At 39.4% G+C, this 26586-nt stretch overlaps 1 protein-coding gene across 3 annotated transcripts in view; it reads left to right on the top strand.

The window, feature by feature from the left end:
- The window catches only part of FSTL5 (follistatin like 5), a 626682-nt gene that overhangs the window by 446978 nt on the left and 153118 nt on the right, over positions 1 to 26586 (top strand). For all 3 annotated transcript variants that reach the window (XM_045019769.1, XM_045019768.1, XM_045019770.1), the window contains one exon: positions 23816 to 23982. In XM_045019769.1, the coding sequence (XP_044875704.1) occupies positions 23816 to 23982 (167 nt within the window). The remainder of the gene's footprint in view (positions 1 to 23815; positions 23983 to 26586) is intronic.

Genomic DNA, 26586 nt, shown 5'->3' with positions numbered 1-26586 from the left:
GATGAATACTGCGTACAGTTCTGGTGCCCACATTTTAAAAAGGATGTTGAAAAATTTTAGATGGTGCAGAAAAGAGCTACAAAAATTATTTTAAGGGCTGGAGAAATACCTTGCAGTGAGAGATTTAAGGTATGTCTACACTTCAATTAAACACCTGTGGCTGGCGACTCAGGCTCCTGGGAATCAGGCTGCAGGGCTGTTTAATTATGCTGTAGACATTTAAGCTCAGGCTGGCTCCCAAGCTCTAGGACCCTGTGAAGAGGAAAGGTCTTAAAATCTATGAATCAAAGACATGTTCTTCATTTCCCAGTTTTTATCGTAGCTGAGGTCTATCTTACCAAAATGTATATCTCGTATGTGGAATGCAGATAAAGTGTTGGGGTTTTTTAAAGGTGATATACCGAATCAGATTAGACACACTGTAACGCAGGAGCCCCCACTCCTCTTTGGGATGGTATTAGACATGGCCACTCACACAAAAACAGTTTGCTGGGAGCCCATAACCATTCTTCTTTGCAGAAGCTGAGCCTCCTCCCTGTGGACCACTGTTTTGTGCCCTCGGGAGGGCACCCTACAGTCAATAATGGAGTGGCAGCAATGAAGACTCCCTCCCCATCTACTGAGGTAGTGTCTGTAGAATCTCCAGAGCAGCAAGCTGGAGAATTAACCTATAATGATGTGTGGGATGTTTCAGACTTTCTGCAGACTTCGACACAGAAAGTCTGTGACATCGACCGATGTCACTGCATTGGTTGCACTCAATGTTTTCGGCACAGCCAGGAGGGCTAGAAACAGATTTCTCCCCGCCTCCTAAAAATTAAAAACAACAAAAACTGAGATTCAGATGTCACCTTCCAATTCCAGAAACTGGGACCCTGTGCACTTGCTTATATCTTAATCTGCCCATGAGGTATAAATTCCTATGGGTGTTATTTATTTGGGAATTGTTTATATGTGGCTATGAATAACTATAAATATTGTTTACACTAGGAAGGATAGGCAGTCTTTAACTCAGAGGGAAAACTGCACAAGGCCCAGGACTGACAAAAAACTTTTAGATGCACCAGGAAGTTTATTTACCATATTGTGGTTCCCACATTAGGAAAGACCAAGAGATTGTACCAAGCACAATTACTGTTGAAAAGCTAAATGTAAAATTCACTCTAAATCCATGCATGTTTTTAACTATGAAATTACGTAAATTTAAATCAAAGTTATTGGTAAATATAAAATGTTTAGTAGTTGGTTTGTATTACATAAATTGTTGTCTCCTTGCATACCTGCATCTAGTCCATTCATTTACTTCAGTGCCGATTATGTCTCATTTGGACATCTGCTTCTATTTAATATCTTGGCCCTAACCTAATCATAAAATGAAAGATATGTAATCAGTTCCAGTTAATGCAAGTATCTAAAAGTGATTTGACTAAATGTTAATAGAGGTATTTCACCTTATCAGTCATGTGTAAAATGCTCATTTTTAAAGCTGAAGCATTCTTTAGGTTTTCCAGATAACAAAATAAAAATGTTGCATTCTGTATGTAATAAAAGAAAGCAAGTGTTTGCGTGGGTTTTAGCTCTGTTACATATTTTTTCTTCCTCCTTGACATAGATGTTGACTAATATAACCTATAAATTACCCTTTATTAATACCCATTGCTCCAACATAACAATTGTTTACAGATTTTTTTTACAGTTTGTATTTATTTTCCTTATGGAATTAGCTTTTGCAAGATATCTTACAAACTTGAGATGTTCTAGTATTAGCTTTACATGTCAACAGAAAAGTGACTTTCAATTGACTTGGGAACAGAGTAAAAAAAAAGAATGTAATTTAATTACAGCTGTAATTTATTCTGATTTATGAGGAGTTTTTGGTTTTGGATGCCATATTACTGTGTTAGAAAGGCAGAGTGCTCTGCTGAGCTGACCATAAGGCTGGCAAAAAAATAAATACCAAAGAAGCCCAGCACAGTAGCATTAATTTAAAGAAGAGTAACTACACAAAAATAAGGAAGCTAAATAAACAGAAATCGAAAGGAAGAGTCATAAGAGTGAAATACCTGCAAGCTGCATGGACACTTTTAAAAATACCACATTACAGGCTCAAATTAAAAGTATTTGGCAAATATTTTTAAAAAAATAAATAAATAAGAGGACAAAAAAAAAAGCCACCAAGAATAAACAGAGTATAAGCAGCGGTTGGGAGGGAGCATCCTTTAAAAATTGGAAGTCAAATGCTAGTGAGGAAAATAGAAAGGAACATCAGCTCTGGCAAGTCAAGAGTAAAGGTATAATTAGGCAGGCAAGAAAAGAATTTGAAGAGCAACTAGCAAAAGACACAAAAGCTAACAGCAATTTTTTTTAAGTACATGAGAAGCAGGAAGCCTGCCAGACAATCAGTGGGTCCACAGGATGAGCACGCAAGGAAAATAAGCCATGATGGAGAAGCTAAATGAATTATTTGCATCAGTCTTCACAGCAGAGGACATGAGGGAGATTCCCATACTTGAGCCATTTTTTAGATGATAAATCTGAACAACTGTCCCAAATTGAAGTGTCAATAGAGGAAGTTTTGGAAAAAAATGATAAATTAAACAATAATAAGTGACCAGGACAAGATGATATTCATCCAGGAGTTCTGAAGTAATTTGCAGAACTACTGTCATATGTAACCTATCACTTCAATCAGCTTTTGTACCAGATGACTGGAGAGCAGCTAATGTGAAGCCAATTTTTAAAAGGGCTCCAGAGGTGATCGTGGCAAGTACAGGCCGGTGACCTTAATTTCAGTAACAGGCAAATAGGTTGAAACTATAGTGAAGAAGAGTATTATGAGACACCTAGATGAATAGGATTTGTTGGGGAAGAGTCAACATGGATTTTGTAAAGGGAAATGCCTCACCAATCTACTAGAATTCTTTGATGTGGTCAAAAAACGTGGACAAAGGTGATCCAGTGGAAATAGTGTACTTGGACTTTCAGAAAGATCCTTCACCAAAGGCTCTTAAGCAAACTAAGCAGTTATGGGATAAGAGGGAAGGTCCTCTCATGGGTCAGTAACTGGTTAAAAGACGAGTAACAAAGGGTAGGCATAAATGGTCAGTTTTCAGAACAGAGAGAGGTAAATAGTAGTGTCCCTCAGGGACCAGTATTGGGGCCAGAACTGTTCAACATATTCATAAATTATCTGGAAAAGGGTGTAAACAGTGAAGTGACAAAGTTTGCACGATACAAAATTACGCAAAAAGTTAAAACTAATTAAACTTCAAAGAGTTGCATAGGGATCTCACAAAATGGGGTGATTGGGCAGGAAATGGCAGATGAAATTCAATGTTAATAAATGCAAAGTAATGTACATTGGAAAACATAATCCCAACTACACATACAGAATGATGGAGTCTAAATTAGCTGTTATCACTCAAGAAAGAGATCTTAGAGTCATCATGGATGGTTCTCTGAAAACATCTACTCAGTGGGCAGCAGCAGTCAAAAAAAGCTAACAGAATGTGAGGAACAATTAGGAAAGGGATAGACAATAAAACAGAAAATATCATATCATCACTATATTAATCTATGGTACACCTACACTTTGAAGACTGCATGCAATTCTGTTAATCCCATCTCAAAAAAGATATATTGAAATTAAAAAATGTACAGAGGAGTGCAACAAAAATTATTAGGGATATGGAACAACTTCCATATGAGACAAAATTTAAAAAAGACAGGGACTGTTACGCTTGGAAAAGATATGACTAAAATAGTGAATGATGTGGAAAAAGTGAATAAGGAAGTGTTGTTTATCCCTTCACATAACAGAAGAATGAGGGGGTCACTGAATGAAATTAATAAGCAGCAGGTTTAAAACAAACCAAAGGAAGTACTTGTTCACATAATGCACAGTCAACCTGTGGAACTCATTACCAGGGGATTTTGTGAAGGCCAAACATATAACCGGGTTTAAAAAAGAATTAGATAAGTTCATAGAGGTTAAGTCCATCAATAGCTATTAGCCAAGATGGTCAGAGACACAACCCCATGCTCTGGGTGTCCTTAGGCCTTTGACTGTCAGATGCTGGGACTCGATGACAGGGGATGCATCACACAATAATTGCCCTATTCTGTTCATTCCTTCTGAAGTATCTGGACTTTGTCACTGTTGTTAGACAGGATAGTTGGCTAGATGGATCATTCTTATGTCTGACACAATATGACCGTTCTTGTTATTAATTAGTGTACTACTTTTTAACTTCATTAGCGAAAGAACAGAAAAAATCAAGACACATATCTGCGAGGTTGTTACAGCATTTTGAGGTACATGGCTTGGATGCAAGTGATGTAAAAGGCACTTGGCTTCACTTGCTTTTCACTTGTTCCATGCCTCCTGAACTGGGCTATGCTACAAAATATTCATGGCATAGTATGACTTGCCACAATCAAACAGTAGAAGTTTGACACATTTTTCAGTTAACTGACAGGAATGCCACCTGTCAGAAATTACAGAAATCTTACTTCTTTCTTTGTTTTTGGAATCATAAACTTTGGATGGATGGTCCAGTTACATGATTTTATATCCTTTTTGGACAAGAAGTTTTTTGCTGTCCAAAATAATTAATTGTAAAGTCTCCTTTTAGTTAATCTTCCAGCACAAATATGTATGCTGACCATGTTGGTCCTGGTAAGGATGATACATTTGTATATTAAATCTTGGGAAGAACTAGGGACTTCCTTACTTTGGTAATGTATTAGTAGCAGAAACTGAAGTTATGTCCACACTGAAGTAAAACACCCACAGTAGGCAGGGATTGAGCTGGAGGATGGACTCTGGAACCATCACTCCTTGCAGGGTCCCAGAGCTGGGGCTCCAATCTGAGCCCAAACATCTATGCTGCAGTTTTATACCCCTGGAGCCTGAGAACCCAAGTCATTTGATCTAGGCCAGCCATGCGTGTTTTACTGTAGTGTACATATTCCCTGAAATCCCTCCTCAAGAGTGAGGCAAGCAGTGATTGAAAATTCATCACGTAGATCTGGAAAACTCTCCCAAAAGCTGTGTTGCAGGCAAGGAAAGTTTTGTATTGATTTCTGCTGCTCCACACCTGCACAGAGATGCAGGTCATGCATCACCATTCTCCCCAATAGAAAGATTTAGGCTTGTATTGTGTCACCAAAGAAAACCATTATAGCAATTTGCTCTAAATTCTAGATGGATAAAGCAAACCAAGGGGAAAAAAAATCGAACCAGTTGAATGATTGTCATGTAGAGTACTAAGTGTCATTTTCACAATTCTATCATTCAATGGTTTCATATGTAGAGAGGCTAGTTTATCATCTTTGATATATAGTATGATAACATCAAGCATTTCTAACAAGCGTAGTTTGTAGTTTGAATAAGTTTCATTTAATTATCATTTTGATGTACATTTCTGCTGATTAACTCATCTATTCAAACTGTTTAAAAGTAGTTTGCCAAGCTTGTAAGGAAACTAGGCTTCAGTTTAACAGTGTGAGAGACATTTTTTTTAAGTGAGCTGAAAGCAAAGCTGACATTTTGTACCCTGATGAAGAAACAGTAAAATAAAATAGGGTATGCAATAACACTAAACTTTTCACAAAATCAGACACTAAAGCCATACAAAAACAAAATGCAGAAGTTATGCCATCACAGCACCCATTTTGATTTTAGATTTCATGCATTACATAGGCTTGAAGCACACTGTAAACTATAGACAAAGGCTTCTTTGTGTGGATTTAAAAGATGTTTGCTCTTAAATTACATTCTAAATAGCCAAACAAAATGAATATAGGCTTAATGCAGTCTTAAGTATTGATAAAGAACACCAGCCTGCATAATGTTCATTAGTTTAAATTCCAAGGGGTGTTCTGTGGTTGCCATAAATAAATAAATGAAAACTTACATAAGTAAATGAAAAGGCTCAAACTGTACAATTGTAATGGAATATATTTTTATGTTTTGGTTAATTAAATGGTTTACTGCCGTAATATGTTATCAATTAAAATGTGGTATACAAAGTTTAGAATATAACATTTTCATAAGTTCAATTTCCAGCTTTCCATATTCACATTCTGGGCTTAGTTATGGCTTTTTGACCCTAGTCTCTGGGCAGGATTTGACAACCCATCCCAGGAGAAGCTCCATTTCCCTTCCTTCTACTCAGGTGTGGCTTGTTCCTCAGAGGTATTGAGGGTCAGTATTTGTGTCCAGCCCCTTAAAACTGGTGTAAAGGCAGCCAGAGGTGTGATTTCCCCATGCGTATGGAAGGAATCTCTTCTGTGCAATGAGATAACTTTATTCCCCAGCCAATATAATAGCTCTTGGGGGTGGGGGTGAGCTCTTGTAAGCAAGCTGAAGTTAGAACATCCCAAAGGCTACTCTAAATTATGATGGGGGCCACACCAGCTGCTAGCTATCTCTAGAATTAGAGAAACAGAAAGGAAACTTAAAGTGGAGCTCAGTGATACCCAAAGATCATTGGTCCCTGTCTTTAAAGCAATTTCTTACTATATATTTTTAAAAGTATGGTATTATTGCTATTAGCCGCTAACTTGCAACAAAATTATGACAGCCCATGAGGCTTAGTGATGAGTGGCATGAAGTTTGCTTCCCTATTTAAAGGAAGGATATCCCTGCAAAATTCTATTTTGTCTGACAGCATTTATTTTTCTTTGAACCCTGATTGTCTCTCTGGTAAATAGAAGGGCCTCCTCTTACATACCAGTTAACTGGAAGTATTCAGAATAAAATAAAATGTTCCCATTCTCAGAGAATTGATACAACCATTACATTACAACCATTTGGCATTTGTGACAACTTCTCCAGAAATCTCTCTCAGCTGATCTCTTCTTTGCTTTGGCTGCTGAAATCTTAAACTTATCTAATGTGATCCCAGTTGTGTCTAGTGCAGTGAACTCCAGCAGTGAATAGAGAAGTGGAATCAGCAGCAGTAAGTTCACAGTATTAGGGTTGTAAACTTGGGGGCTGTAATGGGGTACACACTGCACCGCTCCAGATTCAGCCCCTTGGCCCCTCTCCTCCATGAATCAGGGACACTTCAGTCTGATGCAACACCCGTATCAGTTTCCCACCACCAGTTTCCAACTATATACGGGCTTTACAACTGCTTGGCCTACCACAGGCCTGGCCAGCAATTGACTAGGAGGCTCCTCCTTCCTTTGAGCCTGACCTCCCACTCTTAGTCTCTGCTTCCCCCCTTTCTCTCACTTCCTCCCAGCCTTATAGTCCCTGCTAATGAGGCTGGCAGGTGTGGTCAGTTACTAGGCAAACATAGGACAGTTTCCCCAATCCCAATCTATTCTCCCTGATTGGCACTGGAGTGGCAGGAGCTGATTAAGAACTTCTCCATCAGCACTGTGCCACAGGGGGCAACAGCTGTCTTTTTAAAGCTCTGCTATATCACTAATAAATAATCACGCAACCCTAGAAATGTAGGGCTGGAAGGGACCTCAAGAGGTCGTCTTGTCCAACCCCACCCCCATTCCTATGGTGAGGCAGGATTAGAATAAAAATAAGAATGTTTTCTTTTGAAAAGTCAGTCATTGACTACAACAAAATTGGGAAGTCATAAATAAAAGGAAATTACCTCCTGGTCTTGCTTATGCTACAAGATTGAATGGCCACTGTTAACCATTGATAAAAATTATTCTGTTTTGAAGTATAGACATGGTTTTAGGCTTCACCTCTCTAGAGCACAGCCCTGCACTAAGCAGGACTGTTCTAAGTGTAAAACTTAAATATTCCAGCTAGTATACATCTAAGGATATCAATGGCTTCCCTTGGTAAGAGATTTTATTTTCTAACTGATGTCACTGTTAGAAATGTTTTCTTAATGCTTAATACCTATTCTAGATTCAATGTCTTACTACTTGTAAAATCTTAAATATCTCTGGCACAGATACTGGGTTAACTGCCTTTGAACCACTTCAGCTCCAGTCTTCCTCAAGGACACCCACTTCAGACTCCCAGCCACCACTTCTTTCAGGTGGAGATCCTTGTCCCACTCCCTTCTAATCAGGATTTTAAATGCTGCATAATCCCCTGTCTTATCCTGTGATATCCCCAGCAAGCCAGTCTGTTTAGAGGCCAGTGCTGTGCATTGCTTTGCTCCCAGGGCTATGCATAGTGCATTGGCAGCACTTACAACGAGCACACTGCCCTAAGCAAGCTTTTTTATTCTCAATTCTTAAAACATTACAGAGAAAACATAAACAAAAACAAAACAAACAACCACATTTAAACATACCAGGAGTCACCAGTCAGTCTTGTGGGGCCCTAGTAGGCCAAAGTCTTTCCCACCCTTCCACAAAGGCTGGGGCCTCCCTAGGACAAAAGGGTCAGTCCGTTTGCTGGACCAGAAAGAAGGCCCCGTGTCAGTTCAAATTTAGCCTTTTTATACCACAAGCCCTTTCTTTGTGTCAGTGTCTGGAAAACGCAGTTCAAACCATTATATTCCAATACCCTCGGGGTTGTGCTTCTCTGTCAATGGTGCATCTTTTCCTGGTCTGCAAGCAACAGGGCTTCCAGACACAGTCTGTCCCTTTCCAGCTGCAGCTTCTCTTGCTCTAACTGACAATCCATCCACGGTCCCTGTTACAGTGGTGCATTTGGCCTAGGTAGAGCACACTTGCTGTGTCTGTCAGCATCTTACCTGCTTCCATCCAAGGACTGGGTTCCAGGATTTCCCCTGCCTGCTGGTCTCCCTGCTGCTGGGCTGGGTGTTTCCTGTGATCTTGAACCATCATTCATTTTCAGTCCCCAGAGTATAGCAGGTCAACCAGCTATGCCTTTGCTGATCCTCAGTGTTCAGCTGCCTTTCTCTCCATATCTCAACCAGGTAACTTTTTTTCAGCTGTTCATAACTCATTTTCCCCTGTCTCTCCTTTCACGATTCATTTCCTGAAGACACTGAGACTTTCCTTGGTTCTTTTTCTTTCTACAGGAAACAGCACTGCTGTTGGGGCTGTACTGGCAATTCCACACTGTCGTAGATTACACATGCTGCCACCATATAGTCTCAGTTTCAGGGTTAACTGCAAGTTTGATTTCCCTCCTGGTCTACCTTGCGGGCACCCAGACTTGTTGGGAATATTACAGTATGAGATAGGACAGTGCAGCCTCTAAGACATAAAAAGGGAATGGGACAAGGGTCTCTACCTCAGGGAGGTGACTGCCGAGAGCCTCAAACCATACGTTGGTGCCTTCAAAGACCAAGGTGGGAGGATGTGTCTATGGTACAGTTAACCCTGAAATTATGACAATTTCCTCCCCTCCCTTTGTTACTTCCAAGCAGTTATTTATGCACAATTGTGTATCATCTCTCCTGTTGTCTTTTTCTATAAACTGGGCATACAGCATTCCTTTAATTTGTCATCTAGTTCAACAGCCAACTTCTTATCTATCTGATCATCATAGTATAATTATTCATCAATTTAATTTCTCAGCTAGGTTAACATGTGAAAATCATATTTCAGTATTATATTAGGATCATTGCATTGCCTGTGTATGAAATGTGTAATTGCCTCATGGAAGGACTACTGTGGATTGTCTATTACAATTTGCTTTTTAAACCCATTCTGTCCATTGTGCAAGAAATTGCTATCTTGTATTTATGTTGAAATTTTCTCCACTTGTTTGTTCAAATATTTACTGTTGATGTTAGACAAACTTTGGATTTCCATTTTTACGTCTCTTCAATCATCTGATACCTCTGCCCTCAATGAGCTATTTAAAATTATGACTCATAGTTCTGTTATCAATTCTAAGGCTTCGGTCATAGGTTGATGATCAGTTAGTGTAAGGAAGAAATAGCCCTCCATTGTAAAACAATGCTGTGAGGTGTATGTGTAATGTAAACATTGTTTTATACCTTCCAATGAGGAATCTGACAGTGATCACTGACCAGACCATTTTTTCTGTCTGTCTATGGCAATTCCTATGTACCTGTCCTTTTAACTTATTGAATTACAAATACGCATATGAAAAAATGGGTATATTCATGAGTCTTTTGTGAATTTAATTTACCACAAAAGTTAGCTATTTCTGCTTAGTAAATTTGTTAGTGGTATAACTGGTTAAATTCTTCCATATAGATAAAATTGTGATATTTTTTTTATAAGTAGAGATAATTATGCCAAAATGAGTATTTCACTGGTAAAATGTATCTTTCTTTATGAAAAAAAATTAGCGTATATTTTTGTAGCATATCAGAAAAAAGTGAGATTTGTTCAACTTCAACAAGAGATTTTTTGCACACAGGCCCGCTGACGGGGGGGGGGCAAAGGGGGAAATTGCCCAGAAGCCCAGGCGATTTAAAAGTGCCCAGGGGCTCCCAGCTGCCACTGCTGCTGTGGTGATGGGAGCCCCTGGCACTTCTAAGTCTCCTGGGCAGGCCACAGGGATCCTAGGTGCACGTGACCCTGCTGACCAATCATGCCAGCCTGCAGGGCCTCTCAAAGTATAGGGCCCAGGGCGGTCATGTGCATCTAGGAGTGAGGGGCGGTCCTGGAAGTGACAAATTTGTCACTTCTGCCCTGGGCCCTTCCCCTCAGGGACGGCTCTGACCCAGGGGCCCGTCATTGCTGTCGGCGGGCCTACCTGTACAAATACATAATTTCATAATTATTTTTGTATTGCATATGTAACATACATATGGTGTTTTGCAAAATAAATAAATAGATACATAAAGGGCTTCCAAACAGACCTTTCGCTGTTTTTCTTATTGCACCCAGAGAAACATTTCTTTACAAGTTGAGTACATTGACCAGTTCTGATCTGGCATGACTCAGCTTAGGTATTATACATATGTATTTATAATTATAATCATAGTACAGAAATGAATATGAATGTATATTATATAGAAGATTGAGTGTTATTGAAGTCATGTTTAGGGAATTCCTTTATCAGTAATATAATTTTACCTTGATTTGCCGCTCATTATTTTCTGTTTCATGAATTGTTAGTGTACAAGGTTATCATTACCACTAGATAGTAGAGCAGTAGAAAAATATATCTTCCACATGGATTATTTATATCACCTCAATCAAGTAGTAGAGCTAGTATGTCTCTTTAATTGAGTATGCCATCTTGGTTAAAGTTGCCTTTTCTGCTGGTGAAGAAGTAGACTTTTTCTCAAAATTAAAAAATCTGACCAACATTTCTGTTATGTGAAACATAACTCATTTTTTTTATATCTCTACGTACAAGCATTTAGAGTAGTTGATTAAAATAATATTCATAATACTTGTGGATTCATAATACTTCCTGCAGCCTCTTTGTCAGGAGGAAAGCAATATTTGAAAATCTGTTCTCCTTCCGTTTTGGCATGGATAGCCCTAGAGTAAAGAACAGTCAACTTTGTAGGGAATTGTCTTGTAAAAATACACAGTTGTACATTTATTCAAGCTTATCTGTAGATACAAGCAGACTAATAGATATAAGTAATTTTATTTAGTACTTAGACAAAACTCCCATTAGCCCTGAATTGCAAGAACATTACTCATTTTACCTTGTTTTTTTTGACAAATTCCTATTGATTTCATAATTTTAAAGCTAAGTAAAAACCTCCTGATTTGACTCTGTGACTTCTGTGAAAAAATTTGCTTGAGTAAGGACTTCAGATTTTGACCCTATATGAATGTTTGAAATGTAAGAGTATATTGACTTTGGTATATAACACTGACCTTTCCCCCCACTCCCGTATTGATTGTTGTCTGCAGTTAGAAAGCAATTATTGCATATGCTTATTTGTACCCTTGTGTGTTGTGTAGTAGAACTCCCAGTGACATAAACATGCTGGATGTGAGAGGGAGTAAGAATACACTGGCTGTAAGAGAAAGTGAGGGAGAATGTGCTTCAGTATGAGTAGGCTTTGTTTCTAACCATTCATAAAACTAGGCTCATGGTGATGTTCATGGGGATGTAAAATAAAAGTATTTGTAAATAGACTTTTCTCACTTTGTTTTCTCGTGGCCCCCAGAGAAACACAAAAACTAGAACTGTAGTTTATGTGTAAGTAGTGTTAAAAGAGTATCTTCCAGTAGGGGTACTTTGTTGTACTAAGTCTATCATTGTCCCTGCTGTCACTGACAGCCCTTAAAAACTAAGGAATCCAGACTTTCATCCTTATTCACTTTCAGTAGTTTAAGTCCCACACATTCTGAAAGTTATGTGTTTTGCTGAATAGATATGAACTTGAAGATGTAAAATTATTTGCTGAAATGAGGCCAGAGTATAGTACTACTGAATATTAGTAAGGGTGGAAGAGTCAGGCCCCGACTTTGAGTGCAACTTTCAAGATTGAACTAGACTCTATATTGCATTAAAGATAAAGAGAATAATAAAGTTTGTTGGTGACCTTGGGCATGAAGAAACATAACCATTCTCACTGTGAGCTAGTATGAAAGGCAAGCTTCCTGAGTAGCTAAAGAAAATGAGACGATAAACATAGGTTGATGATTTCCACCCTTGGAGGCACCATGGCTTGGAAGGTTCTATGGCAACATTTCTGCTAATCCCTGCTCTGCTGAACGTTTCAATTTGTAATATTTCTAGTTCGGCAAAGAGATGTAAAAGAGAAAAACAAAAATCGGAAAACAAGCAAGGCTTTTTATTTATTTATTTTTTTAAAGTTGCCACTCTGCAAACAACACTTGGCATTGTGGCATGGTCTAGAGGTTAAGGGACAAGGCTGGGAGTCTTGAAGACTAGTCCATCTCTGGCTTCCTGTGTAACCTTGGACAAGTCAATTAATCCCCCTAAGCCTCTGTTTCCCCAGGTGTAAATTAGAATTAATAGAGTCATTGTGTTTAAATCCAGAAGGGACCACCAGATCATTTAGTCTGACCTCCAGCATACCACAGACCACTACCACCACCAATAGCACTTTGTGAAGTTCTTCGAGATCATTGCATGAAAAGATAACTGATACACTACTATAAATGAGCAAAGTATGTGTTTGTCTCCTAGAAGTAATTATGTGTTTTGAATCTGACAGTAGCTAAACAGATAGTTTCAGGAAGTCTACCCCATGTACATCTCTAATAATATGGAGAGAACAGGGGTTTGAAATATTCCAAATGGATACATCTGACCTTAGAAACTATAGTACATGACCACAGATCTTCTACTTGATTCATTTCTTTCTTTTCTTTTTTTTTTAAAGATTTTCTAGCTGGTGACATTCATAACTGTATGTCACATGATGAGTCCAGTAAAACAAAGTGTAAATCACATTTACATGTCTCTTCTGGGCAATATATTAAGCTCTGACTTATGGAGCATGCCTTTTGGAAAAGAACAAATTGATGTAATTTTTCTTCTTGTCTAAATAGAAGATTAATATTTATACTCCAGAGAAAACTGAAATATTGAGTTTTATGATTTAATGATGAAATAACAAAGCTTTTCTTCTTAAAGCTATTGAAATACTACTTTGATGCCTACTCTACTTTGAAACACATTAGACAAAATGTACTATCTTTTTAATTGTGCTAATGCTAATTACTAAGTGTTGCCTTTGGGGGTAAAAGGGAGCCAGTTAAGGATCTCAGCATGTTCATAGGTTGCTGTTTTGTCATAATCTAAAGATTAATACCTGTTTTATATGAACATAACTTGCTAATTAAAGAAGAATGGAGAAAAGTGAAGCCTTTGGGAGTCACTCCAGTTATTTAAAAACTGAAAGATAAAATAATTGAAGGTCTAGCACTTGGCAATGAAATGGATAGCCTGGGATGAACCCTGAAAGGTTGTCAAGATTCAATAAAGGCCTCCAGTGTATGGAAGGTAATATCAGCGGCGGCTCCAGGCACCAGCACTCCAAGCGCGTGCCTGGGGCGGCAAGCTGCGGGGAGCGCGCTGCCGGTCCCTGTGAGGGCGGCAGTCAGGCAGCCTTCAGCAGCTTGCCTGCGGGAGATCTGCTGGTCCCATGGATTCAGCGGCAATTCAGTGGCGGGTACGCCAAAGCCGCGGGACCGGCGGACCTCTCGCAGGCAAGCCTGAAGGCAGCCTGCCTGCCATGCTGGGGGCGGAAAAAAAGCTAGAGCTACCTCTGGGTAATATACTAAACTTCTTCAAATTGTCCAAACCTTTCTCCCCTTAATTGCGTTAGAAGATGAAAGCCCTATAAAGTTAAGATTTTCACATTTCAGTAATTGTATGCTTGAGATGTGAAAGGGAGATTAAGAATTTGTTGTAGACTGAGAGTTTCATTTGATTTCATGGAAATTTCTGAATGACTGAAGTAATTGTACAGACGATAGAAGAGTGAGAATGACATTGTTATATGATATCTGCAGAAGGAAACCAGGAAGTTGTCCTGAGGGCTAAATGATGTGCACTGCAGAAGAAAGCATAATGTGGCAGGAAAGCCTTCAAATAACTGTCAGGAACAGAGCAGCCAGTTCAGTGTTTGCTCCACCCTAAATCCTGTGTATTCATTTCTGTTGCTTCTAGCTAAATACCCTTTAGGCTTTTTTGCCTTTTTGAGTGAGTCAGCCTGGCTGGAGGTAAGAGATAACCAGGGCCGGCTCCAAGTTTTTTGCCACCCCAAGCAAAAAAAATTTCTTGTGCCTCCCTGGCCCTGGGCCCGCCTCGACTCTGCCCCTTCCCCACCCCATTCCAACCTCTTCCCCAAATCCTCGGCCCCGCCTGCTTGCCTGGGAGGGAGGGGGGAGAAGCAGAGTGGCGGCGCGCTCAGCGGAGGAGGCAGAGGTTACTTACATAAGAACATAAGAACGGCCGTACTGGGTCAGTCCAAAGGTCCATCTAGCCCAGTCTCCTGTCTACCGACAGTGGCCAATACCAGGTGCCCCAGAGGGAGTGAACCTAACAGGTAATGATCAAATGATCTCTCTCCTGCCATCCATCTCCACCTTCTGACAAACAGAGTCTAGGGACACCATTTCTTACCCATTGTGGCTAATAGCCATTAATTTATGAAGTTCTCTTTTAAACGCTGTTATAGTCCCAGCCTTCACAACCTCCTCAGGTAAGGAGTTCCACAAGTTGACTGTGCGCTGTGTGAAGAAGAACTTTCTTTTGTTTGTTTTAAACCTGCTGCCTATTAATTTCATTTGGTGACCCCTAGTTCTTGTATTATGGGAATAAGTAAATAACTTTTCCTTATCTATTTTCTCCACATCACTCATAATTTTATATACCTCTATCATATCCCCCCTTAGTCTCCTCTTGTCCAAGCTGAAAAGTCCTAGCCTCTTTAATCTCTCCTCATATGGGACTTGTTCCAAACCCCTAATCATTTTAGTTTCCCTTCTCTGAACCTTTTCTAGTACCACTATATCTTTTTTGAGATGAGGCGACCACATCTGTACGCAGTATTCAAGATGTGGGCATACCATCGATTTATATAAGGGCAATAAAATATTCTCTGTCTTATTCTCTATCCGCTTTTTAATGATTCCTAACATCCTGTTTTCACCTCTGCACACTGCATGTACATCTTCAGAGAACTATCCACGATGACTCCAAGATCTTTTTCCTGATTTGTTGTAGCTAAGTTAGCCCTCATCATATTGTAAAATATGTGGAGCTACCTATCTCTCAAGAACTGGAAGGTTATTGAGTCCAGCCCCCTGCCTTCACTAGCAGGACCAAGTACTGATTTTTGCCCCAGATCCCTAAGTGGCCCCCTGAAGGAGTGAACACTCAACCCTGGGTTTAGCAGGCCAATGCTCAAACCACTGATTTATCCCTCCACCACTGAGCTGCTTTCTGCGGCCCTCCCTGCGACCCCCCACTGCCGCAGCTCACCTCCGCTCTGCCTGCTCCCCTGAGCACACCGCCGCCGCTCCGCTTCTCCCCCCTCCCCCCCCGGCTTGCCGTAAAACTGCTGATTCATGCGGCAAGCCTGGGATGGAGGGGGAAGAAGCAGAGCAGCGGCGCACTCGGGGGAGCAGGCGGCAGTGGAGTGAAGGTGAGCTGTGGAGGGAGCAATTCCTCTCCTCTCCCCAGTTACTTCTTGCGGCCCTCTCAGCGCCCCCCACCACCGCAGATCACCTCCGCTCGGGGCTTGCTCCTGGCTTTTTGCTCCCTAAGCCAAAAAAAAAAAAAAGGAGCCTGAGTTTCCCCCCTTGGAAAGTGCTGCCCCAAGCACATGCTTGGAGCGCTGGTGCCTAGAGCTGGCCCTGGAGAAAACAGACTGAGAGAAGCCACGATGTTCTTGTTGCCATGATCCTCTCTCCAGGGATTGCTGCTAGTGGAAACAGCAGGAACTTCTCAGCACCTTCTTCCTGACAGCTTTAAATTCCACACGCATTCCTAACTATGCTGCTTCTTTTAATATATGTCACTTTTAGATTATTTTGGATTAGATTAATCCAGTAGCCAAAAATACAACTTTCAATATTCCAACTCTCAGAACCCCATCTCCCTTCTCCAGAATAAGAAGCTGTAGACAAGACTTCGTGAGATACAGAGCCTCATTTTCACTTGAAACATCCTTTCTAATAATAGATCAAAAGCTTTTGGTTTTGGCTGGATTGGAACTGATTCAAAGCAGGACCTGCAGAAGTGTATCTTAGGTTTGTTTGTTTGTTTTTAAATGAACAATGGCTAAGATAATTTGTTATAGGATAAAGGGCTTTTCATTTCTAGGACACTGATTCTAATTGAGTCCAGGTCAGTAGTTGCTTTAAATCATTACAAACTGATGGCTCTTCAATAATCTAGGTGAAATGAGTTGCTGTTCAGTCCAATTTGTAGGGGACATGTGTCCACAGAAGAATACTCTCTTAATTATCAATTACTTGCATCTTTGTAGGCCTCAACATGAGGCCCTGGATTTTGAAAGGACGTAAACCCAGCTTTTACCTGGAATCATGGGCAATGTATGGAAAGTTACTCTTGGCTTAATATTCCATTGTTCTGCTCCTTTTGACACCTGCACAAAGTGGGTATAAAATGCTACCAAATCAGAATGGTAGCATTTAATATGCACTCATTTTGCACTGGTGTAAATGACTACACAAGGAGCAGAACAAAAGAGTAAGCTTCTGCTACTACCTGTACAGTACTGCTTGCTCCGCACTGGATAAAATGGATGGATGAATGTGGATGTGGATAGAAAAGCAGTATATTTGGGAAAGAAATGTTTAAAATGTCATATAATATGTCGTAAACAATTGCTTCTCCCACTAAGTATGAATGCGGTCAACTGATCATCATTTCAGAAATACTGTCTTCTAGAGGACCATTGCAGCACTTTGGGGTTTCAGATTGTCTAGTTCAAAAGGTCCCTGTTTTGACTGCTGTGTGCCTACTCGTTGGATTCTCTGGTTGGCTTCTCTCTGCATCCCACATGGCAGGAGGAGGGCAAGGGGGAGAAAAGGAGGCATTGCCTGCGTCCTCATGTCCCCAGAATGTTGTCCTAGTGCCTTCAGAGTATCCTATGATTAGAGCCCTACCAAATTCACAGCCGTGAAAAACGTTTCACAGACCGTGAATCCCTTCTCCATGAAACCTGATCTCCCACATGCTGCTGGGGGCTCCTTTCTGCGAGTCCCTGCCCCGGCAGGGAGGGACGGGACTTGCCTTCCCCTGAACAGCTGCTCTTGGGGGGAGATCAGACTCACCTCCAAGTGCCTCTCCCTAGTTCAGGAAGCTCTGGGGCTCAGATGTCCCCCTTCTCTTAGGAGTGCCCCAGCCGGGGACTCCTAGCTGCGAGTCCTGGCTGGGCTGGGGAGGGAATCAGAGGCACCTCCAGGTACATTTTGGGTTGAAATTTCAGATGTGAAATTGACCATTTTTAAAACCCTCTAGCCATGAAAATGATCAAAATGGACTGTGAATTTGGTAGGACCCTACTTATGATGTACCAATTCCCTGATATTTTATAGTTTGGATGATGGGACTCAGTGTTCTTCCCCACTTTGTTTGGAGGTGAAAGCCCACTGAGATTTTAATTAAATAAAAACTTGACAGGAGATAGAAGCCCATTCTAAGTGGGCTGTGTTGGTGTTTCTGAAGAAAAACAGGACTGTTGTTGCTTTTTTTTTATTTTTAGCTTCGGAGAGTGAGTGTAACAGGAGCCTTTCCTTTCTTCCTCCAATTATGTATGTGTACAGGGGAGGCTAGTGGATTTATATGCACACTACTAAGAAGGAAATAGGTTGAAAAACAGCATTGTTTTGTGTCAGTCCTCACTACATTATACAGATTTAGGTTTATTGTCTCTGGTTCTGGCAGAGAAGATCCTCCTGGCTCTGTGTGATGTGATGCAGTTATTAAAAAGCATGCTTTTCTAACATAAGAAGCATTTAGTGGGTCACACATTTACTGTGTTGTTTACAGCAGGCTGGCCTGTTTAAATTGCCAAGACTGCCTAGCTAGATGGCAAGCTCTAAAATATAGTACAGCAGAAATACAACTGAATAAGTCAATTTTATCCATGTTTGGATCAAGTATTCTTAAGTGTTGTTATTCTAAACTTTTATTTATTTAGAATTTAAAGGGGGAGGGTCAAGCTTTAGGCACTTTGTGTTAAAAATAACTGAATAAAAAGTTACACTATATAAACATTGTTAGTGGGGTACTTTAGATATTTCATGAAATGGATAATAACCAGGTCTCTTATAATTCCAGTAGGAAAATGTAATAAATTTAATTCTCTTCATCTGGTACAAGTACAGTAGTCACATTTTAAAACTTTTCTTTTTTCTTAGATAACTAAACACCACTGTATTTGCAATATCCCCCTCGGTGTGGGTATAAAATCCCCCAGCGTAAAGTGGGTATAAAATGCTACCAAATCAGAATGGTAGCATTTAATATGCACTCATTTTGCACTGGTGTAAATGACTACACATAGGAAGTATAAGGAGGACAATGAAAAATGCAGAGGCAGAATTAATCTATTTTAAGTGCAATGACTGTATTAAACATTTTTTATTTATATGATTCTGTAACAGTGCAAAATGTTGTGGTTTTATAAGAAGTGTTATATATAATGTTTGTTTAGCACCAACATTGTGCTTATTTTTTCTTGGGTGTTGAATATGAACTGCTCTCGTACATTTCAACTGGATATCCGTGTTATGAGCACTTCTGAAAACTAGACCCATATAAAACAGAAAACACTGGAAAATTCAGACGTGAAGACAATTTAGTTGGTCATTTGCTTTTAAATATTATATACTTGCATCTTGTAAGCATCATAAAAGAAGAGGATTTCCTGGAGGCTTGGCAAACTGAATTAGTGAGGACATTCCATGCATAGGGGATTGTATGCAATAAATATATGGATCTGAGATACTATAACAACTCCCCCTAATTCAGAAATATGTTGCCTCTTTAATTTTTACCATAATCTAAATAGGAAGCTTGAGACAAGAGACCATGCAGCCCTTTCAATCTTCTTTGAATTAGTAACTTCGCTCCACAATGTGTTTTCTGCAAATGCTTAGGACTTAAACAACAACTTTCCCCGTAAAAGTGCTTTACAAATATAAATTAATTAATACTCACGCCAAACCTGTGAGGTAGCTAATTAAGTAATTCTTATCCCTATTTTACAGATAAACTGAGGCAGAGAGTTTGTTTCACGTGGCAATGACCATAAAAAGAATCTTTGTCAGAACCAGAATTAGAACTCTGATATCCTTGGTTCCAATTCCTCTGCTCAGGCCACTAAGAACACCGTATTTCTAACACCTACCTCCTTAAAAATGTGTGTATTAATTATGCCAGATTGATAATGTAGATTGTGTGCTTCTAATTCTAACCAGTTAAAGAAATATTGCCTCACTGTTCCTTAACTGTATCTGTGTGCTTATTTATTTCAATATTTAAACCTTTTAATTGTCAAAGTTTCAGTAATGCTGTCTTCCTTTGAGAGCCATGAATACTGTGGAGAGGCTCTTCTTCCTTTTCACAAACTTATTCAGTTTCTCTAACCTATTGTATTTAAATTACGGAGATCCTCCAATCTTATTGGACTCTTGCTCTTTGGGTGATATACTTTTGCAAATAGGTCATCAGAACATAGCATATCATTCCTAGCTAAATTCTAACCTCCTTCTATTCCCTCTACTTTTTCATTTAGAATAATTCTTGTTCTCAGCTGTTGTGTAGCATTGCCATGCTCTACAATAGCTGCCATGTTCCCTCACAGAAGTAGGTTGCTCAGTGGACGCAGTGATTCATGTATGTACTTCGTAAAGTGTTCTGATCTCTTTTGGATTCAAAGGAGTTTCATGCATGTAAAATGTGCCCTTTACTGTTACTGTTATGAGTTTCATAAGAAGTCAAAGGAAACATTTCACTTACTGCAGTAATCCAAAAGAAATTAACTTAGTTCTGTTTCTTTTTAAAGGAAATAATTTGAAATCCTATTGTGCTCAGTAGATCATGGATAATAAAGATTCTTCTCAGAAGAAGAAGCTCTCTTCTTTTGAGAGCTGGAAAGAGAGACCATTCCCACCTTCATTAGCAGTGCTAGCCTGATCAATAAACCATGATTTCATTGACAGAAAGAAGGAAGGCATAAGGACAATAGATTTGTCACTAGAGGAACCGCAACAAAGTCCTTCGTCTTATTTTCTGAACACAGAAACCCATCAGGTGTGCAAATAAATATTCTAATGAGAGGGTGATTGAGCCAGATTTGAGTGTGAAATGTTATGCTTTATTGGGGCTCCTTGGTCAGGGTAGATTGATTCAAATCAAAACAAATTATATCAACTATTTTAATCATAATTTAAATCAGAAAGCATGAAACTTTGATTTAAATAATTGATTTTAATCTTCCTTTGCATTTGTACTTTTAAAATATATTCCTAAAAAAAGGTTGATTCTCATTGGTTGGTAACTATTAAAATGTTGATTTGCAACTAAACATAGCCTTTACATTAAATTTGTTTTTCTTCTTGCAAACCAAGAGGATATGCTGTATCTATACACTCAATTAAGTAATTGTATATCTTAGCACATGACTCAGATTCTTAAAGTTTACATTTTATATTATGTTAAAACGGTAAATGATGCATTTCATATTTACTAGGTGATTAATTTATTTTTATTCATACTTTGTGTCAAATTCTATTTGGATGGGAATTGGAATTCAATTAAAAATGCACAAATCAGTTTTTTTTTTGGTTTATTTATTGTTTTTGTTTGTTTGTAAATTTAATTTATTTTTTTTCTGGTCACCATGTCCTTGAAGATAGTAGAACTTGTAAATTTAGAAATGTCTAAGTTTTTATTCCTGGATTAATAGAAGCAAACAAGCTTTCCTGCTTTTTTCAACCCCCAATCAGTTTCTTAACTTTAAATGAACTAGACATTGAACTGAACTATTTGAGTAAACTGAAATGAAGAAAATATTCTCTACATCTGCAGAAGAGGCTATTGTCTGGCTATGCTGAAAGAATGACAGGAGACATTCAATATGGGTTTAATGAGGCCGCAACTTTATTATCAGACAGATGTCTGGGACTAAGCCAGTGGATAAAATGTGTGCAGTGCAGGTGCAAAATTTATGTCCCTCCAGCAGATTCACTGCCAGGACCTTACCAATTCCAGCCAATTCCGGTGGGGGACTTTCACCAGCTCCTCACCCTTTTCATCCAGGTCCCTCCAGCAATTTTCTTGCCAGGACCAGGTCCCTCCAGCAATTCCCTTGTCGGGACCTTACCGACCACGCCCCCTCATAGGAGGGGTTAAGGTGGACTATAATGAGCAGGGGTTTGACTCCCTGCTGTACCAGTCATACAAGTCCCCAACTGCCCCCGGCTTGCTCTATTACCAAGCACCTCTCCTTAATTCTTTTTCCAAGCCATTTTTTCATTCTTTTGTGCCTTAGTTTATGGAGTACCTGCACTGAACATGCCAGGCCCAGCTGACCTTTTTAAATCCTTCATTCCGAGGTGGTGAGTCATCCACCACGCTGACTGCTCTTCCAGCAGCTTTACATGTTCCCTCCTCTGCCAAGCCAAAAAGCATTGCCTTCTTCTCCCCGCCAGTCAGCCAAACTCCTCCCTGCTTAAGTGCAGGGTGGTGATTGCCAAAAGCTGGTTTAGCATGCCAACACACTGTAGTTTCAGGTGCTTAGCTAGTGGCTTCCATTGATTCAGTGCTTTGACTTTCTTTACAACTTCAGCAGCAAACATGCATTGCCTAATCTTATTTTCCTTTTATTTAATTTACATGATCTTAATATATCATAAATGTAAGCCTTAACAAAGTTTGTGATAATTTCTAATTTAATTTTGAATAGGTTTAGAAAAAGAAAAATGTATGCAATTTAAATAAAAAATCCAATTTAAATTAAAAAATCTGATTATTTTTATTTGTTTTTTAAAAAATCTGTGATTTTGATCCACCCTGTATTTGGTCAGTGCAACATTAACACCTTATTATACTGTGGGACATGATTTGTAGGTTTTTATTAGTACTAAAATGTACACTTTTTCTCAGCTCTTTGGAAACTTTCTCTTTTCAGGTTATAATGTTCATTTTTACCTCTCCCCTGGAGAATTTTAGATTAGGTAGGAAAAGTCTTCTTTTGGATGTTCATATTTCTGGGACACATTTTTGGACATAGTTCTGAGTTCTTCCAGTATTCTTTAAATTGGTTGAAACTGGGATTTTGTCCATATTGTCTGCAACATGTTCCATTAGAGCAAATGTTTGCAAATAGCTTCAAAGCAGGGTTTTTGGTATAGTCTCATCAAAATCCTATATTGTATTTTTCCTTTAATATGTATAAAAATATTTGTACAAATGCTTCTCAACAATAAATCAGTTTAAATCAGCTTCATCACTTGCCTGCCATAACCTTATTTTCTTGAGTTAAACTGGTGGACTAGATATAAAGAAACAAACCTGTGGAGTTACATCATTCCTATGCTGCCTTGGTAAAAAGTTACAGCAGCAGGACAACAAGAACAGAGGAGTTAGATAAAGTTGTTATGAGAAAGTTGGGAGCTAGCCCGTGGGAGACAGACGCCAGGTGGCCTAGCTGGGATTGGTTTCAAGGTGATAAACAAGGCCATAAATCAGATGGATTGCATGGGAAATGGGAAACCAGTAAGCAAAAGGCCATGCATGTGAAAAGTGTGTGTATCAGACAAAGAACCAATCAGCAGCAATGTAATGTTGGTGTGTCTAACGTTTGCTAATATAAAAAAGCCTATATAATATGATGCATTGTACTTAATAAATGATTCTGCTTGCAATCATATTGGTTGTTGTGCTTTATCCCGGCCCGCATGAGATGCATGAGATGCAACACAAACCTACATTTTACAAATCTCCTGTTTCAGAGCCTTATCTTAAACTCTCGAAACACATTTTATTTTCCCTCTCATGTGTTTCCAAATACATCAGCATATTTTATTCATTCAGCTCCATTTATGTTCTGACTTAGCAGGAAATGAACATGTCTCAATGGCTATTATAATGATATATTGGTGAATAAACTGATCGGTTTTGGTTCAATTGCAGATGCTGGCTCGGCAGTTAAATAATTTTGTGTGTCTACCTTTGGATCCAATCTGCCGTATTTATTATAACCGTATCTCTGAAATTTATTTCATGTTAAATGCTTCTTTTCTGACTAGGTGATACTTGTCAGTCAATTTAATTGAAATGTCATGCTGACCTTTTATTTGGAACAATTTAAATTTCCAACAGTCCGTTGAAAGTTCTTTCCCCTTTGATTCAAATTAGAATCCTTAAATTACCAAGGTGTGGAAACTGCATGCCAATTAACCTTATGAAACTGCATGCTAATTAACCTTACAAACAATATATCTTTTACAGAGATTGTTCAGCTGAGTCTTCCAGATGATCAGAAAATAAGTATCACTACAACAACAGTAGGACAAAGTGTTGTCCTAAGTTGTGCCATTCAGGGAGCCCTGAGACCTCCTATCATCTGGAAAAGGAACAATGTCATTCTAAATAACTTAGATTTGGAAGACATCAATGTAAGTAATGAAGGTTCCAAAATGATTTAATGTCCTCATTATAAAATGTTAGCCATACAAAATTAGCAGTGTTATTTGACAAGCTGACCTCTCTGATGAGATATTACTCACAAATGTTTTAACCAGATGTTTGCTAGTAAGATAAAAAAGAGAGGAAATGAAAGCGCTAATATGCTTGTTTTTATTTATGAATCTTTGCCTTATTTTGTGTCATACTGAGCTGGATATATTTAATTGTTAATGTTTCTTTACAGCCTAAACCAAATGAAAATTGAATTGTTTTCAGATCTTTACTTATCTATTGTTTTGTAATAATCATGCATTGTTATAATATGACCCCAGCAGCATTTGGATAATCAAGTTTGTGAAGTATATGCAATTTGAGACAGATTATCTGTCTACTTACCTTGGTGAATTCTGGGTTTAGCATATCTCTGCTGACAAATGTAGAGCTATGTTTAGTTTTTTATACAATACTTGTCCATAAAATGAAGCAACCAAGAAAATATCTTTTAAGTGTAATATTTAATATCTGGCACATATTGTAGTTTTAATTTAATTATTGGTCTTTTAGTGACAGTGTTCGCTATTTGTCCATGGTTACTTGAATAAATGCTTATAAATAAACATTGATATGATCCCTCAAAATTTTATTAAAATAATCAAATTCTGCCAAGCCTATTCATAGAACACTGAGAGTGTTCATAGCACTTTATAAGCAAATAGGAAAATTCCTGCCCTATAAAACTTGCAATATGATTTAGTCATGGCTCAGGATTGCATTACAAACACAGGCAGATCACTGTTGTTCGAATAATAAACTACCAACGATACAAGTTGTATTGATCGAAAAATACATGCTACCATCCACTCAAGAATTTGCTTCCAATTGCAGTTGTTTGTCCTGCTTGCAGGCTTAGATAAACAGAACATATCATTTGCAAGCATTCTAATTTTCAGTTGTTGCACTTTTCAGAAATTTTTGTATGGATAATATGTTAACAATCAATTAATATTTCTCTCATCTTTTCTGATCTGCCACTTACCTCTGTAGCACCTTTCTTCATCCTCCAACTAGTCCAAGAAAGTTTGAACTTACTTTTGAAGCTAAAATCATCACAAGCATAGATTGCATTGACTTCAAGGGAGTTGCACCAACTTACTCCAATGTTGAATTGCAACTCCTTAAGTCACTGCTGTTCCATGAGAATTATTTTCCATGTTGAGCTATTTTACATCTCTTTGATCTTTTTTCTTTATTTCTCCAGTTCTCCTCATGGATTTTCAGGTGTTTCTTTGGTTAGGCCATGCCCTTCCAGTCCCTGGTTCGTTTGATAAACTCCATCTATTTAATCCATTCACTTTAAGAGTTGTCATGCAGTCATTATATAATATCCATTTAGGCAAAGTGGCAAAAAATAAAAACCTGGGAGAACAAAGAACAGTAGTTCGATAGCTCCACAGAGGAGAGTTGCCTTTTAAATCCCACTACAGAAAATGAATTTAGCACTTAAAGATACCTGGATCTTAAACTAAACACTTAAAAAGAGAACAATTGTGTGTTACAGTTTATACTATACTTTAACAAATAATTTGTTGTACTTACTGAGGCAATTTTAACATTCAAAGTAGTTGCATAATTTCAAATATCTCCAGAGGGGGTGTGTTTTGCGCTTACCTGTAATTATATTATAAACCGGGGTCGGCAACCTTTCAGCAGTAGTGTGCCGAGTTTTCATGTATACACTCTAATTTAAGAGTGTATACATGAATACATGTATTACACGGGCCGGTAATACATTTGAACGTTTTTTAGAAGGTCTCTCTATAAGTCTATAATATATAACCAAACTGCTGTTATATGTAAAGTAAACAAGGTTTTCAAAATGTTTCAGAAGCTTTATTTAAAATTAAATTAAAATGCCCTTGCTTTTCCTTGCTGAGTTTTCCAATGTCTGGTGGCACGTATTTGGATACTTTAAGCTGCACACCGGCTTCTGAGTGATCAGTTGTTAACTGGCTGGAACCCCAGATCGGCAGCTGAGGTGAGTGGAGCTGGCGGCTGGTAGGGCTGAGCAGGGCCGGAAGCCTGGACCCTGTCTGGCAGGGGGCCTGTGCTGGAACTCCGACCGGAAGCAAGGTGAGTGGGGATCCTGGCTGGCAAGGGGCCAGCAGCCAGAACCCCATAGTGGTGGCGAGCTGACCGCCACCACTCTGGGGTCTCCAACACTGGTTCCTGCCAGCTGGGGTCTCAGCCTGCTGCCAGCCTGGGGTTCTGTCCCCCTGGCCAGCAGCGGGTGCTGAGTGGGGCTGCGGCATGGGGGATCCCGGCTGGCAAGGGGCCAGCAGTGGGAACCCCAGAGCGGGGGTGGGGCTGAGCTGCTCAGCCCGCCGCCGCTCTGGGGTTTCCACCACCAGCTCCTGCCAGCTGGGGTCTCAGCCCGCTGCCAGCCTGGGGTTCCATCCCCCAGGCCAGCAGCAGGTGCTGAGTGGGACTGGGCGGGACCTTGGCTGGTAAGGGGCCAGCAGTGGGGACCCTAGAGCGGCGGTAGGCTGAGCAGCTCTGCCCACCCCGTGTGCCATAAAAAATTGGCTCGTGTGCCA

Source organism: Mauremys mutica, chromosome 5 (assembly GCF_020497125.1).
Source record: "Mauremys mutica isolate MM-2020 ecotype Southern chromosome 5, ASM2049712v1, whole genome shotgun sequence".
NCBI lineage: Eukaryota > Metazoa > Chordata > Testudines > Geoemydidae > Mauremys > Mauremys mutica.
Note: the sequence above shows the minus strand (reverse complement) of the source record. Positions and strands in the feature narration are given on the sequence as shown.